The sequence below is a fragment of the Oncorhynchus mykiss genome, chromosome 2, assembly GCF_057628025.1.
Source record: "Oncorhynchus mykiss isolate SJ-2025 chromosome 2, ASM5762802v1, whole genome shotgun sequence".
Classification (NCBI taxonomy): domain Eukaryota; kingdom Metazoa; phylum Chordata; class Actinopteri; order Salmoniformes; family Salmonidae; genus Oncorhynchus; species Oncorhynchus mykiss.
In genome coordinates, this window is record NC_143023.1 from 76445519 (window position 1) to 76462422 (window position 16904).

The 16904-nt window shown below is 41.3% G+C and overlaps 1 protein-coding gene across 1 annotated transcript in view; it reads right to left on the reverse strand.

The window, feature by feature from the left end:
- Window positions 1–9633: 9633 nt before the first annotated feature.
- Window positions 9634–16904, reverse strand: part of LOC110502016 (uncharacterized) — a 53095-nt gene continuing 45824 nt past the window's right edge. Inside the window, exons 4-8 of the mRNA XM_090208279.1 lie at window positions 13706–13863; window positions 13433–13625; window positions 13105–13252; window positions 10233–10311; window positions 9634–10107 (exon numbers count right to left, since the gene is read on the reverse strand). Of these exons, the coding sequence (XP_090064405.1) occupies window positions 9992–10107; window positions 10233–10311; window positions 13105–13252; window positions 13433–13625; window positions 13706–13863 (694 nt within the window). The 3' untranslated portion in view covers window positions 9634–9991. The remainder of the gene's footprint in view (window positions 10108–10232; window positions 10312–13104; window positions 13253–13432; window positions 13626–13705; window positions 13864–16904) is intronic.

The following is a 16904-nucleotide window of genomic DNA, read 5'->3' on the forward strand; positions in this document are numbered from 1 at the left end:
TTACACCAGGAACACACAATCCCTCCATCAGTGCTCCGACTGTCCGCAATAGGCTGAGAGAGGCTAGACTGAGAGCTTGCAGGTCCTCACCAGACATCACCGGCAACAATGTCGCCTATAGGCACAAACCCACTGTCACTGTACCAGACAGGACTGGCAAAAAGTACTCTTCACTGACGAGTCTCGGTTTTGTCTCACCAAGGGGGATGGTCGGATTCACGTTTATCGTCAAAGGAATGAACGTTACACCGACGTCTGTACTCTGGAGGGGGATCGGAGGTGGAGGGTCCGTCATGGTCTGGGGCGGTGTCACAGCATCATCGGACTGAGCTTGTTGTCATTGCAGGCAATCTCAATGCTGTGATTTACAGGGAAGACATCCTCCTCCCTCATGTGGTACCCTTCTTGCAGGCTCATCTTTTAACTTTTAACTGTTACTTTTGATTTTGAACCCCCCCCTTTGTTCAGGGACACATTATTCAATTTCTGTTAGTCACATGTCTGTGGAACTTGTTCAGTTTTTCTGTTGAATCTTGTTATGTTCATATAAATATTTTTGTTTGCTGAAAATTTGCTGAAAATAAACGCAGTTGATAGTGAGAGGACTTTTCTTTTTTTTACTGAGTTTACTTTGTCCTGAGTACAAAACGTTTGGGGCAAATCCAGCACATCACGGAGTACCACTCTCCATATTTTCAAGAATGGTTGGGGCTGCATCATGTTGTGGGTGTGCTTGTCATGGACTATAGAGTTTTGTAGGATAAAAGGAATGGAGCTAAGCACAGGCAAATGCCTGTAGGGGTGCGAAAGGAATAGACCAGAGGTGGCTTAATGGGGTACTCGGGTTGGAGTGTAGGGTTTGAGCATTATCTAAAGGTAAGGAGGGGCAGTTCCTCTTGCTGCTCCGTAGGCAAGCACCATGGTCTTGTAGTCGACGCAAGCTTTGACTGGAAGCCAGTGGAGTGTGTGGAGGAGCAGGGTGACATGGGAGAACTTGAGAAAGTTAAAAGTCAGGCGTGCTGCATCATTCTGGATAAATTGCAGGGGTTTGATGGCACAAGCGGGGAGCCCAGACAACAGCGAGTTGCAGTAGGCCAGAAAGGAGATGACAAGTGCCTGGATTAGGACATGCTCCATTTCCTGTGTAAGGTAGGGTCATACTCTACAGATGTTGTAGAGCATGAACCTGCAGGAGCGAGTCACTGCTTTGATGTTTGCAGAGTATGACGGTGTTGTCCAGGGTCATGCCAAGGTTCTTTGCACACAGAGAGGGTGACACTGTTGATGTCAACTGTGATGGAGAGGTTTTTGAGAGGGCAGGCCTTCCCTGGGAGGATGAGAAGCTCCGTCTTGGTTGAGATGGTGGGCCGACATCCAAGCAGAGTTGTCTGCCAGGCATACAGAGAAATCCCACAAAGTCAATGGCCAGGACAGAGAATAAACCCTTTTCTCCATTGAGAGTGACATAGTGTTTTGGCAGTGCAGTCAACACGCTGTGTAGGTGCTCATCGTGGACCATGGTGGTGGGCCAATGAACAATTCCTGGGATTCCCTCCCATGCATTTGGATTAAGCTCTGCCCCCAGCTGCTGCCAAAAGAACATGACACCTGTAGCGGAAAACCCCTAAGTTGGTTGCGGCTGCTGGGGTGTAGCGGCACCTGTAGGTTTCACTGATGTAGTCCAGCTTGGTGAACACAGTGAAGCCGTAGAACAGGTCAGCGGGCTCTTTTGCAGGGGGTATTTGTCTGGGTTAATGGCCTTGTTTGTCTACACAGGTACAGTACGCAGGCTCACTGATGGTATATATTTTTTTTACCACATCCAGGTTTGAGATCCAGGGGGATGCATTGATATGCTCGATGATGTCTTCCTCTATCTGGCGCCAGAGCTCGGCATCAACGTCTGCGCGAAGGGCCAGTGGGATGTGGCGCACAGGTTGTATGACGGGGGTCTAGTGTGCAAAGGAGGTGAGGCAGTCCAAGCCATCGAACAGTTTAGGGTGCTGCCATGGGGTGGTGACAGTGAGGATCTCTGAACCACTGGTGTCCAAGAGGGAGAAGCCTAGGCTGCTTAACAGGTTGAGGCCCAGGAGGTTGGCACCATGGCAAGACATGTGGAACTGAACAGCAGGCAAAACTGCATTACTGTATTTAACAGGAAGCTGGTGGGACCCCACAATGTCAATGTTGGAGTTGCCCTAACCACATAGGGAAGTTGAGCGGGTGCCCAGTGGTTGATGGGAGAATAAGTTTGAGGAGGAGGGGCAGGATGACCTCATCAATCATCAGAGTGCATGTTTTAAATGCATCTTGTCCAGAGCTGACATTGTGAATGATGGTGGTTGGAACATACCGTTGTTGAGTGTCAGCTGGTGCAGACCTGCAGACTTTAGCAAAGTGGTTGAATTTGCCACAATTCCAGCATGATTGGACAAAACAGAGGTGCTTGTTCTAGGTCCCAAGAAACAAAGAGATCTTCTTTTGAATCTGACAATTCATCTTGATGGTTGTACAGTCGTCTCAAATAAAGCTGTGAAGGAGATCGGCGTTACTCTGGACCCTGATCTCTCTTTTGACAAACATATCAAGACTGTTTCAAGGACAGTTTTTTTCTATCTACGTAACATTGCAAAAATCAGAAACTTTATGTCCAAAAATGATGCAGAAAAATTTATCCATGCTTTTGTTACTTCTAGGTTAGACTACTGCAATGCTCTACTTTCCGGCTACCCGGATAAGCACTAAATACACTTCAGTTAGTGCTAAATACGGCTGCTAGAATCCTGACTAGTACCCAAAAATGTGATCATATTACTCCAGTGCTAGCCTCCCTACACTGGCTTCCTGTTAAGGCATGGGCTGATTTCAAGGTTTTACTGCTAACCTACAAAGCATTACATGGGCTTGCTCCTACCTATCTTTCCAATTTGGTCCTGCTTTACATACCTACATGTACGCTACGGTCACAAGACGCAGGCCTCCTAAGTGTCCCTAGAATTTCTAAGCAAATAGCTGGAGGCAGGGCTTTCTCCTATAGAGCTCCATTTTTATGGAATGGTCTGCCTACCCATGTGAGAGACGCAGACTCGGTCTCAACCTTTAAGTATTTACTGAAGACTCATCTCTTCAGTAGGTCATATGATTGAGTGTAGTCTGGCCCAGGAGTGTGAAGGTGAACGGAAAGGCTCTGGAGCAATGAACCGCCCTTGCTGTCTCTGCCTGGCCGGTTCCCCTCTCTCCACTGGGATTCTCTGCCTCTAACCCTATTACAGAGGCAGAGTCACTGGCTTAATGACTCAGGGGTGTGAATACCTATGTAAATGGGATCTGTATTTAATTTTGAATACATTCTATAAATACCTGTTTTCACTTTGTCATCATGGGATATTGTGTGTAGATGGATGGAACAAAATTGAATTTAATATTTGGAATTCAGGCTGTAACACAAAATTTGGAATAGGTCAAGGGGTATGAATACTTTGAAGGCACAGTGAGTAAACAACAGTATATAAACAGAATATGAGGTGACCAGCGTTCATGGGACAGTAGTCTCAAGGTGTGGGGCTGATGGCCAGGCGATAGAAGCTGTTTCTCAGTCTCTCGGTCCCGGCTCTGATGCTTCATAGCTAGAGGAGTCCAGGAGTGATAAGTACAGTATAATTTCTGTCTATATCTGTTGTTGTCTGGTATTGTCTTTTTGCTAGAGTCAATACTTTGTAGAAGCACCTTTGGCGGTGATTACAGCTGTGAGTCTTTCTGGATAAGTCTGAGTGCTTTCCACGCCTGAATTGTGCAACATTTCCCCATTATTCTTTTTAAATTCTTCAAGTTCTGTCAAATTGGTTGTTGATCATTGCTTGAAAACCATTTTCAGGTCTTGCCATAGATTTTCAAGTAGATTTACGTCAAAACTATAACTCGGCCACTCAGGAACATTCACTGTATTATTGGTAAGCAACTCCAGTATAGATTTGGCCTTGTGTTTTAGGTTATTGTCCTGCTGAAAGGTGAATGACTCTCCCAGTGTCTTATGGAATGCAGACTGAACCAGGTTTTCATCTAGGATTTTGCCTGTGCTTAGCTACATTCTGTTTATTTTTTATCCTGAAAAACTCCCCAGTCCTTAAAACCTCTTAAGGATCGGCCCCTTTTTTCAATTTTCGCCTAAAATGACATACCAAAATCTAACTGCCTGTAGCTCAGGCCCTGAAGCAAGGACATGCATATTCTTGGTATCATTTGAAAGGAAACACTCAGCAGTGTGTGGAAATGTGAAAGGAATGTAGGAGAATATAACACATTAGATCTGGTAAAAGACAATACAAAGAAAAAACCAACCCTTTTTTTGTATTTGTTTTTTGTACCATCTTTGAAATGCAAGAGAAAGGCCATGATGTATTATTCCAACCCATTTGCGATTTAGATTATTTCCACTAGATGGCAGCAGTGTATGTGCAAAATTTGACTGATCCAATGAACCATTGTATTTCTGTTGAAAATGTTGTATCAAGACTGCCGAAATGTGCCTAATTTGTTTATTAATAACTTTTCATGTTCAAAACTGTGCACTCTCTTCAAACAATAGAATGCCATTATTTCAATGTAATAGCTACTGTAAATTGGACAGTGCAGTTAGATTAACAAGAATTTAAGCTTTCTGCCAATATCCGATAGGGAAATGTTCTTGTTACTTACAACCTCATGCTAATTGCATTAGCCTAGTTAACGATTACAAGCATACCCATAACATGATGCAGCCACCACTATGCTTTAAAATATGGAGATCGGTACTCAGTAATGTGTTGTATTGGATTTGCCCCAAACATACAGTATCACTTTGTATTCAGGAAAAAAATGGAATTGCTATGTCACATTTTTTGCATTATTACTTTAGTGCCTTGTTGCAAACATGTTTAGGAATATGTTTTATTCTGTACAGGTTTCCTTCTTTTCAGTCTCTTTATTCGGTTTGTATTGTAGACTAACTACAATGTTGTTGATCTATCCTCAGTTTTTTCCCATCACAGCCATTAAACTAAGTAGTCATTTAAAAAACATGTTAAACACTGTGGCACACATAGTGAGTCCATGCAACTTATTACATGACTTAAGCACATTTTTACTCCTGAACATATTTAGGCTTGCTATAACAAAGTGGTTGAATTCTTATTGACACAAGCCATTTCAGCTTTACATTTTTTAGCTTTGAACATTTCAGCTTTTAAAGGGTTAAATAAAGATGGCGCATCAGTTGAACAGTGACTAGAATAGGTGAAAGGAGCCTGCTGCTAGAAAGTTGCCTTGTGATAGTTTTCAACCATATTCTATTGTTTCATTTGAGCATTTATACTTTTGGATTTACCTTTTTGATTTCAAGCTATTCATCTACTTTACCTTACATTTTTTTTTTTTTTTTTTTTTTTTTTTTTTTTTTTTGCCATCAATATCAATTACAATCTGTCTACCAGAATACGTAGCTGGCAATCATGTTTGCTTTACCATTCATCATCAAATGGAACTATGTGACCACTCTGGACATTTTTGTGAGTAATACATGTGATTTTTGTTGTGACAAAAAACATTATCTCTCTTGAAACGCATTGGAACCGTCTTAGTAAACATGTCTGAAAGGAAGTGCCTGAATGTTGGGACATTATTTGAAGCAACTACAGGTATTAAAAGCTTTGAATTGTTACCTTATTTATTATTTTACTTCAAATATGGAGCGCCTGATGCAGTTTTACAGTTGAAATCACAGATGGATCTTTGTGGTTTGTTCGGATTATAATGATGTAAAATAAAATGCCATATTTAAGCAATAAGCCCCGAGGAGGTGTGGTATATGGCCAAAATACCATGGCTAATGGCTGTTCTTACGCACGGTGCAACGCGGAGTGTCTGGATACAGCCCTTAATTGTGGTATATTGGCCATATACCACAAACTCCCGAAGTGCCTTATTGCTATTATAAACTGTTTACAAATGTAATTAGAATATTACAAATAAATGTTGTCATACCTGTGGTATATGTTCTCATATACTACGGCTTTCAGCACCTCAGCATTCAGAGCTCGAATGACCTAGTTTAGAGTGTTAAAGTCTTGAATCCTGTCATATACACTACATTGCAACATCACACTCTAAAGCCTAGTTCACACTACAGACCTTAATGCTCAGTTTTGTTTTTCAAATCCGTTTTGGAATACTGACTGTCCAAACATCAAGTTACAAGTGACCAAATTGGATTTGTGTGTGTTCAGACAGCAGTCATTTGCAGACATGGCTAGTTTTCATAGTAACGACAGGTGTGTTCACAGTGGTGTAGGCTGATTGGTGGTGCTCGTGCTTCCAATCACACAGAAGTTATGTAGCAAGCTAAGGTGACAACAAGATGGCAGATGTTTTATGTGCCCCCAACCGATTGTGTTTTTTGTATGTTTTTCTGCGTTTTTCAACTTATTTTTGAAAACTTATTTTGTACATATTGTTGCCGATACCGTCACTTATGACCGAAAATAACTTCTAGACATCAGCACTGCGATTACTCACCACAGACTAGCAGAATCATTTTTCTTCTTTCACGACTTTGACGAGCCTGAGGCGACGGATATACGTCTCCCTCGGGAACAGGCCCCGACCCCGTGATCTGCGTGAAGAGGAGGCGGAGAAACAGGGGCCGAAGAGCGGGCTGCCTTCTGTGAATTCTAAGGCGATCGAATAACCCCCCACTTCTTTTAATTCTGCTAGCAAACGTGCTATCTTTGGACAATAAAATCGACGAGTTACAAAGAAGTTGAAACTACCAACGGGACATTAAAAACTGTAACATCTTATGCTTCACGGAGTTGTGGCTGAAAGACGACAATATCATCATACAGCTGGCTGGTTATACAATGTACCTGCAGGATAGAACAGCAGCGTCTGGTAAGACAAGGAGCGGCGGACTATGTATTTTTGAGAGAAAAAAACAGCTGGTGCACTATATCTAAGGAAGTCTCGAGCACACTACCTACCGAGAGAGTTCTCATCTGTATTCTTCATAGCTGTTTACATACCACCTCAGTCAGAGGTTGGCAGTAAGATAGCATTGAATGTGTTATATTCTGCCATAAGCAAACAAGAAAACGCTCACCAAGAGGCGGCGCTCCTTGTAGCCGGGGACTTTAATGCAGGGAAACTTAAAAATGTTTTGCCAAATTTCCATCAGGATGTTAAATGTGCAACCAGAGGAAAAAGAACTCTGGACCACCTATACTCAACACACAGAGATGCATACAAAGCTCTCCCTCGCCCGCCATTTGGCAAATCTGACCATAATTCTATCCTCCTGATTCCTGCTTACAAGCAAAAATTAAAGCAGGTAGGACCAGTGACTAGATCAATAAAAAAGTGGTCAGATGAAGCAGATGCTAAGCTACAGGACTGTTTTTGCTAGCACAGACTGGAATAAGTTCCGGGATTCCTCCGATGGCATTGAGGAGTACACAACATCAGTCATTGGCCTCATCAATAAGTGCATCGATGATGTCGTCCCCATAGTGACCATACGTACAGTACATACTCCAACCAGAAGTCATGGGTTGCAGGCAGCATCTGCACTGAGCTAAAGGCTAGAGCTGCAGCTTTTAAGGGGCGGGACTCTAACCCGGAAGCTTATAAGAAATCCTGCTATACCGTCCGACGAACCATCAAACAGGCAAAGCGTCAATACGAAGATTGAGTTGACCTACACTGGTTCTGACGCTCGTTGGATGTGGCAGGGCTTGCAAACCATTACAGACTACAAAGGGAAGCACAGCCGAGAGCTGCCCAGTGACACAAGCCTACCAGATGAGATAAACTACTACTACTAAACTCGCTTCGAGGTAAATAACACTGAAACATGCATTAGAGCACCAGCTGTACCGGTAGATTGTGATCACGCTCTCCACAGCCGATGTGAGTAAGACCTTTAGACAAGTTAACATTCACAAGGCCGCAGGGCCAGACGGATTACCAGGACGTGTACTGCAATCATGCGCTGACCAACTAGCAAGTGTCTTCACTGACATTTTCAACCTCTCCCTGTCCGAGTCTAATACCAACATGTTTTAAGAAGACCACCATAGTGCCTGTGCCGAAGAACACTAAGGAAACCTGCCTAAATGACTGCCGACCCGTAGCACTCACGTCTGTAGCCATGAAGTGCTTTGAAAGGCTGGTCATGGCTCACATCAACACCATCATCCCAGAAACCCTAGACCCACTCCAATTTGCATACTGCCACAACAAATCCACAGATGATGCAATCTCTATTGCACTCCACACTGCCCTTTCCCACCTGGACTAAAGGAACACCTATGTGAGGGGTCCAAGGGGCTTCTAAACCGCTTCTACCCCCAAGAAATGAACATCAATTCAAATGCGTTGCTCCCCCCTCCTCCACGCCACTGCCACTCTCTGTCATCTATGCATAGTCACTTTAATAACTCTACCTACATGTACATACTACCTCAACTAACTGGTGCCCCCACACATTGACTCTGTACCGGCACCCCCCTGTGTATGTTATTTTTTTTATGTTGCTCTTTAATTACTTGCTACTTATCTCTAATTCTTATCTGTATTTTTTTTAAACTGTGCTGTTTGTTAGGGGCTCGTAAGTAAGCATTTCACTAAGGTCTACTACACCTGTTGTATTCGGCACATGTGACTAATAAAATTTGATTTACCAAGCTGTTTAAAGGCACAGTCAACTTATTGTATGTAAACTTCTGACCCACTGGAATTGTGATACAGTGAATTATAAGTGAAATAATTTAACTGTAAAGCAATTGTTGGAAAAATGACTTGTGTCATGCACAAAGCATATGTCCTAACCGACTTGCCAAAACTATAGTTTGTTAACAAGAAATTTGTGGAGTGGTTGAAAAACTAGTTTTAATGACTCCAACCTAAGTGTATGTAAACTTCCGACGTCAACTGTATATTTTATATTCATCAATATAACGTATATCACTTGACGCCACTACTTCACGGCCTTTATAGATGGTTACACTGTTAATGTAAAATATGTATTAGTTGTGGCTGCTGAGGGTTGTCGAGGGCATCAGCAATGGCCCAATTGCTAAAAGGCTGGATTTTTTCCTAATTAACAATAGCATAGATTCTATAAAATGTGTCAACCAGCCACTTAACTAATGTCTATGAAATTATTAGGGAACATATTTCATTAAATAACTTGTAAGGTTAGAGAGCATAACTTTCATCTTGATGGTCAGGGATCGAATAGATTAAAATCACCAATCTTCCTTTTTAGAGATCATTTGCCCAGTTTCTCACAGCAAGAAAATAATCCTGCAACAGAACATGTCAATTATTGTGTGGATTATAATTAATTTATATTTTTGTTGGAGTTGATGCATTTTTAGTAAGGCCAAATCTTTTTAAACCTTGAATACACTACAAGTTTGCATTTACTGCTGTGCAGAAAACTTCCTTCAACAATAAGGTATTCAAATTAATATCCTTCATCTGTATGTCTTTGTGTTAACTTGCTCAACAAATGACAGAGCACACCTTTAATTTTAGCATGCTGAGCACCGCTATACAACAGACTATTACAGGTGGCAAATAAATCAATATGCTACCAGATTTGGATCTCTTGGACTTGTATTATTTCCCAGTATGACCAATTTCCGCAAAACAAATATGTAGTTATGTTATTTGTAACATTAACTAAAACCCATCCAATAGAATGTTCCATTGTTGTTTGATACAGTCATTTTCAATGAGCATGTGAACATTCCAACTTGTCTCAACATTCCTTTATCATCCTGTAAACATTATATTGCATAGACTTCCATACAAGATATTTCGCTAAAGGTGTGAAAAACAGCCTCACCAAATATCAATTTGGTCAGGGGCTTTTGGGGAACAATTTAATTCCATTAAATCAACCCCAAAGTGGACCAATTTATCCACTGGCCAATGGCCTCCAAAGTGCTGGTATTCAGTCAACCAATATTCTAGTTGGTGGGCTTGCTTGAGTCAGGATCAGTTCGCCACTGGAAACCAAAGTAGACTCGCTTCTGGTGGTCTTCTGAACTGCATCGGCAATGTGTCTCCCTGGAAAGGAAATTGTATGTGGTCAGTTGCAGAGAGGGACGAGACTTAAACTGTAGGGAAGGGTAGAGGGGAAGGAAACCATTTTCTGTAATGGAATGCAGCCTAACTGAGAAAACGTAACTCACTCGTTCTGAAGCATCTTGGTACACAGTACCAGTTTTCCTGGTATGGCTGGCACAAATCTGTATTACAATGGATGAACATCTGCAAGAGATATTACATTAAAATGTTTTTTAAGGAGGTAATACTTATGTATTTAGATAATTATTACCCAAGAACAATGTATAATAGTTTCATATTTATACAAACTATACTGCTAGAAAGTACCAATTGTGACCAAGAAGCAAGCAAAAATAATTATGTTAAATCATTGAGTAATTACCAGAAAGTAATACCAAATGTAATAGGACAGCTAAAAAAAGCGGCACTGAAAAATATGTTTGCATAAATTACTTTTTCTATTTTGTGCATTTTAATTGAATGCATTTAATAAACAGTGTTAGCATGGTAATCAAGAACATCAATGGAGTTGTTCCAACTATCTTATTCAGCAGAATTAAAACACAGTCATACCCACAGAATCAACCATTTACACTCGTGGAAATTGGCCTAAGAAATATGAGAAGAATATGCATAACAATGGTAGCAATTGAAGTCGATCACTTATGGGGATTAGGGGGAAATGATCCAACAAAGTTGAGGACACAACAGTTCACCTGACACAAGACAAGCCTCAATCCATCTCATTTGCATTTTACATTAACTGTACTTTTCGCAGCATATGTTGATAACGAAATCTGGAAATACTCTGTATACATTCAATAACATAGTCCAATTTTTCCAGGAAAACTATTAAGTGCAACATAAGACAAAAAAATTGAAGCGTTTTAGTGAGGGGTCTAACTGGTGTCTTCAAGTGGTACCAGTCATTTCAATGCACTTTTATGAAGGAAAGAGCTTTTAACTATTTTGAGCTTTTTTTGCTCTCCAAGCGCTGCCATTGAGGAACTGAAGCAAGCGCACTTGTAGTTCTATTTGGAAAACAGCCCTGCATCCCAACCATAAAACAACTACTCTTTGTTGTTTACGCAATTAACAAATGGTCCATTATAAATCTCATTCAGGGTCGGGAGTACATCATTTAAAAGCTTATTCTGTTGTCAAAATAACTAGCTAAGTAATAAAATATGATTTTACAGTGTTAGTTTTTCACAAAGAACTTCAAAGAAACAGAAAGTCATTTTGGTGCACATAGAATGGAGTCATGAGTGCATTCAGATGAGTCTTCTGGACAATGCCACAAAAATAGGCTAATTCTGTTCAGAACAGCCCTGGGTATGATACACATAGCGATCATAAACATTGATACTGTAACATGATTTTTATAATATGGAAATGTAAAGGGCGGGTCCTCCCCCGGAAATGTTTTTGACATTTTAAAACATATTACCTGCAATTCTACACAGTTTGACATTATTATGCCTCTGTTGTGGGTTATAGGGAGAGATAATTTGAAAACACGGCTTAAGTGGAAGGATAAATGGAAGTCCCCCCAAACATGTTTTCTTTAGGAAAACAGCTAGATTCCTGCATTTCAACACATTTTGCAATGGGGCGGAGAGAAAATGTTGAGTTTATAATGCTATTCTAGACTTTGTCATGAGTCTGAGAAAAAATGATGCAGTTTAAAGCTAATTTCCTACAATTCTACACATTTTGCCATGGGGAAAAGATAAGAAATGTGCTGTTTTATAGCTCCTCTCATGCAGGGTATTCTTCAAAATTTTGCCATTAGGATGAGAGGGAGGGGCTTGACTTCGAGTTGGACCCAAATGTCCCTAAATGTAAATAAAAATGAGCGGATGAATCAACCTGTTCATGTCCCCCTTTCCCCCGTGACAATTTTGCTGATGGATTAAAGCAGGATTTATTATAATTCTCAATGTCTCATCTTTTAGAACACATAGAGTAATTTTGATTTACAGCATCCCCCCCACATAAACAACACATAATGTGCAAAAGAAGCCCAATTAGTGGGCGGAATGGGGGCATCATCTTCTGCGTGTGGTGGTCACATTTAGAGTGTCTGTCAGGTGAATCCCATATCGAATAATGTATTCACCCCAAAAATGTTAAACAAATCCAAATATATTTAAGATTCTTCAAAGTAGACACCCTTTGCCTTGACAGCTTTGCACACACTTGGCATTCTCTCATCCAGCTTCATGAGGTATGTGTGGAATGCTTTTCAATTAACAGGCGTGCCTTGTTAAAAGTTCAAATTCAAGAGTTCAAATCTTAGATTTTTGGTTTCAACTGCCGTGTCTTGAGACACAGAGTAGGTGAACGGATGATCTCCGCATGTGGGGTTCCCACCATGAAGCATGGAGGAGGAGGTGTGATGGTGTGGGGGTGATTTGCTGGTGACACTGTCAGTGATTTATTTAGAATTTAAGGCACACTTAACCAGCATGGTTACCACAACATTCTGCAGCGATAAGCCATTCTATCTGGTTTGAGCTTAGTCAGACTACCATTTGTTTTTCAACACACCTCCAGGCTGTGTAAGGGAAATTTGACCAAGAAGGAGAGTGATGGAGTGCTGCATCAGATGACCTGGCCTCCACAATCACCCAACCTCAACCCAATTGAGATGGTTTGGGATTAGTTGGACCACGGAGTGAAGGAAAAGCAGCCAACAGGTGCTCAACATATGTGGGAACTCATTCAAGACTGTTGGAAAAGCATTCCAGGTGAAGCTGGTTAAGAGAATGCCAAGAGTGTGGAAAGCTGTCATCAAGGCAAAGGGTGCCTACTTTGAAGAATCTAAACACTTTTTTGGTTACTACATGATTCCATATGTGTTATTCCATAGTTTTGATGTCTTCACTATTATTCTACAATGTAGAAAATAATAAAGAATTAAGAAAAACCCTTGAATGAGTAGGTGTGTCCAAACTTTTGACTGGTACTATATATGTATTTCTATGGTCATACCCTCTCCCTCAGGGGGGACATAGATGTCGAATCAACAAAGGTGAACATCTTGAGGACGAAGCGCCTGTAGTGGGTTGGGAAGGACAGACCAGAGGAGGCTTCCACAGGGATGGGCATGGTCAGGTAACGGTCATCCTTGTACGGACATCTAAAGATACAAAGAAAGAAAGAGAGACAGACACAGAGAGAGCGAGCGAGAGAGAGCTGCGTTGAAGTGAAGTTCTCCTAGAGCTGCTGAACGTTTTCCTCATCTTTACAATAAATGGTATAAAAGAAATTGGACGTACAGTTAAACATTTTTACAACTTCTACTTATTCAGATATTTACCCAGAAATGATAAGGTTCCACTGGGGTAGGCTGAGAGGGTCGGGGTTTGTGGTGGCCCAGCAGCGACCCAGGGTCAGCACAATGTTGGGATCTGTCCTCTCCAGGATGCGAACCTCAGCGTACACGGGATCCCTGAGGAACTTGGTGACAGGGTAGTCTGCCTCCGTGTAGTAAGAGGTGTAGGCCGCCTCCTCTGTTTCAAAAGAGGAAAGATTCATTAATACGCCCATTTATTAATCCAACAAACTAATCAACGAATATAGTGCCACTTGCCTTCCTTACATCCCTTGGTGAGGCATATTCCATTGGCCAGTCTGAGCTCAACTCTGAGGGGTCCAGGAGCTGGTAGAAGAATTGGGGGAGGCACCTGCTTCACCTCAATCACAAGAGCCTCAATCACGGTGCCCCTATATCTGCACTGGAATATTAGACTGGGAATAAAGGGAGTGTGGTCAGACATCTTGACATCTCAACTTCAAATCCGGCCATATAAGGAAACTAGCTCTCACAGTCTCACGTCAGAAATAGACATTAATCCATGTTTCTCAAACATCACATTTCAAAGTTGTTGCAAACATCAAATTTTGAAGTGTTTAATGTAAAGTTTAGGCATTAACATCGAAATCTTAAGGCTAGGCATTAACTCCAAATGGTTAAGGGTTAAGGTTTGGTATAGGCTAAGAAAACAAAAATCTAAAAAGCGAAACAGAGGCAGATGCTTATGCCTATTCACCATCCCCATCCATAACACCCTAACAAAACTGAAATCTAGTTGAAGGTAACAGCTCTAATTGTAGCCCCTAGTGGACGGTTTCCACGTCATCTCCCGATGTCCTCAGACATGGATGGACATGAATGCTGACTTGTATCACAGGTGACCTGGCTGTTTAAGGTTTAGGAGGCGTTTTGGCTTGCCTATATGTCATTTAATGGAATGGCGCTGGAGGGAATGGCGGCCGTATTCCAGGCTCCTGACAAATTGTGCTATTTTGTGTATGTGTATTTTTTTGCACTGCTCTTAACCTTTTTGGTGTAGCATGTTTTGACCATAGTTTCCAATGACTGAAAAAAAGCTTCTGGACATCAGAACATCTATCACTAACCTCGATTTGGACGTCAGAGGCAAAAGACATATTGATTATCCCGGACCAGGCCCTAATCCCCAACACTCGAAGGAGGCAAAGATGGCACTGTAGACGCCAGATATATGGGCACCCTGGTGAGACTACGGCGGTGAATGGTAAATCGCCTCTACACTCTGTTCTATTGCCGAATGTGCAATCGCTGGACAATAAGCTGGACGAGCTCCGTTCGAGACTATCCTATCAACGGAACATTTAAGAACTGTAATATACAATGTTTCTCAGATTCAAGGGTGAAGAAGGACATGGATAATATACAATACATCTTTCTATGCATCGGCAGGACTGAACCTAGTAAGTTTGAGGAGGGGTAGCTGGGGTGATGTTTGTCTCTTCATTGAAAAAAGCACGTGCGTGATCTCTAACATTAAGGAAGTCTCGAGTTTCTGCTCACCTGAGTTAGAATACCTCATGATAAGCATGAGACCATACTATTTAATAAGAGAGTTTTCATCTGTATTTTTCATTGCTGTCTATTTACCACAACAAACCGATGCTGGCACTAAGACAGCACTCAACGAGCTGTATAAGGCCATAAGTAAACAAGAAAATGCTAATCCAGAGACGGTGCTCTTAGTGGCCGGTGATTGTTGTCCTTTCCTGCAGTCAAATGTTCTAGTGGCCTCATGGGTGGAATGTTATAAATACTTTTCATAATTTCATATTGGATAAACATTTAAAAAACATGCAAAAAATCTTCCGAAATCTTCCGAAATGTCAAACAGTTATCTTTGATGTTTATTGTTTTCACTATCACGCACGCACGTGTAGTTAAGTTTCGGAACTGAGTTTGTTCCTCCGTGTGTTTTGCACGAGTTTCTGTATTGCTTTCACTATTTAGGCACGTGTATGTAAGTGTCGGAACTGTGGTTGTTCCTTCGTGCCAATTCTGATCATTCGAGAGCTAGTTTTGGATTTTTGTCTGTGCCATTTTTGTATTGGTGGACTATATATATATATATATTAAACACGCTTCTCAGAAATCCCTGCTCTCCTGCGCCTGACTCCTACACCTCTCACCGAGACGCACCTTATCACAGACCCTGATTTAGCCGACTGCAGTAAAAGGTTAATACAGGAAAACTTAAATTTGTTTTACCTAATTTATACCAGCATGTCACCTGTGCAACTAAAGGGATAAATCAGCTTTACTCCACACACAGAGATGCATACAAAGCTTTCCCCCACCCTCCATTTAGCAAATCGGACCATATCGATATCCTCCTGATTCCTGCTTACAAGCAAAAACTCAAACATGAAGTACAAGGTAGCCTATGGCTGGGTGGTATACCGTACACCGGTATTTATGCACGGACCAGTTTGGGTTTTTACTTTGCCTTCTATAATGGTATTTTAATGTTTGGTTTGTTAAATGTGATACACCATATCTACCATCCATTTTAGACAGACAGAGACACTCACTCACTCACTAACCTTGAATCAGGGGTAGACGTAACATAGTAAACAAATATCCGGGACACTCAAATTAGTATATGTTTTGTGTTTGGTATTAGTTTGTGGATGTCCATCATCCGTTTCATAAGATATGCTCTGAATTATAATTTGTATGATTTGCTACAAATTCCAAGATGGCGCCGACAGACATGGCAGCTCTGCTTCTAGTGCTTCTAGTTCCAAAGCAACTTTGCAGTATTTAGTTTTTGTGTGTGTTATTTCTTACATTATCAGCCGAGAACGTTTTTTTGTGTTATTACATATTACATGGAAGTAACTTTTGGATTTCAGAGCAGCCAGGAATACGACTTTCCCGAATTGGATCCTTTGTTCATACCCCCCCAAGGCAATTGAACTTATCCCAGAGGCTGCTCCAAGACGCCACCAGCGGAGAAGAGCTATTCGGAGTGGACTTCTAGTCCGACTAAGGAGGCGTGAACACCATCCACCGCTTACAAGTATATTAGTCGCTAATGTTCAGTCTCTGGACAGTAAAGCTCAAGGCGAGGATCTCCTTCCAGAGAGACATCAGGGGACTGTAACATACTCTGTTTCACATAATCATTGCTCTCTAGGCATATACAGTGGGGAAAAAAAGTATTTAGTCAGCCACCAATTGTGCAAGTTCTCCGACTGAAAAAGATGAGAGAGGCCTGTAATTTTCATTTTCATTTTCATGTGATGTAAAGAATATTTGCTGGTCTGTGGTGTGTAATGAGGAGCAACCAGATTCTGCACTTGACACATTTATGAAACTACTTATTCCAGTTACTAATAAGCACACAACCATTAAGAAAATTACTAAAACTGTTAATTTGAATTTTAAAATGTGAATTTAAAAATTGTATGGTTGAGAGGGATGAGACAAAAGTTAT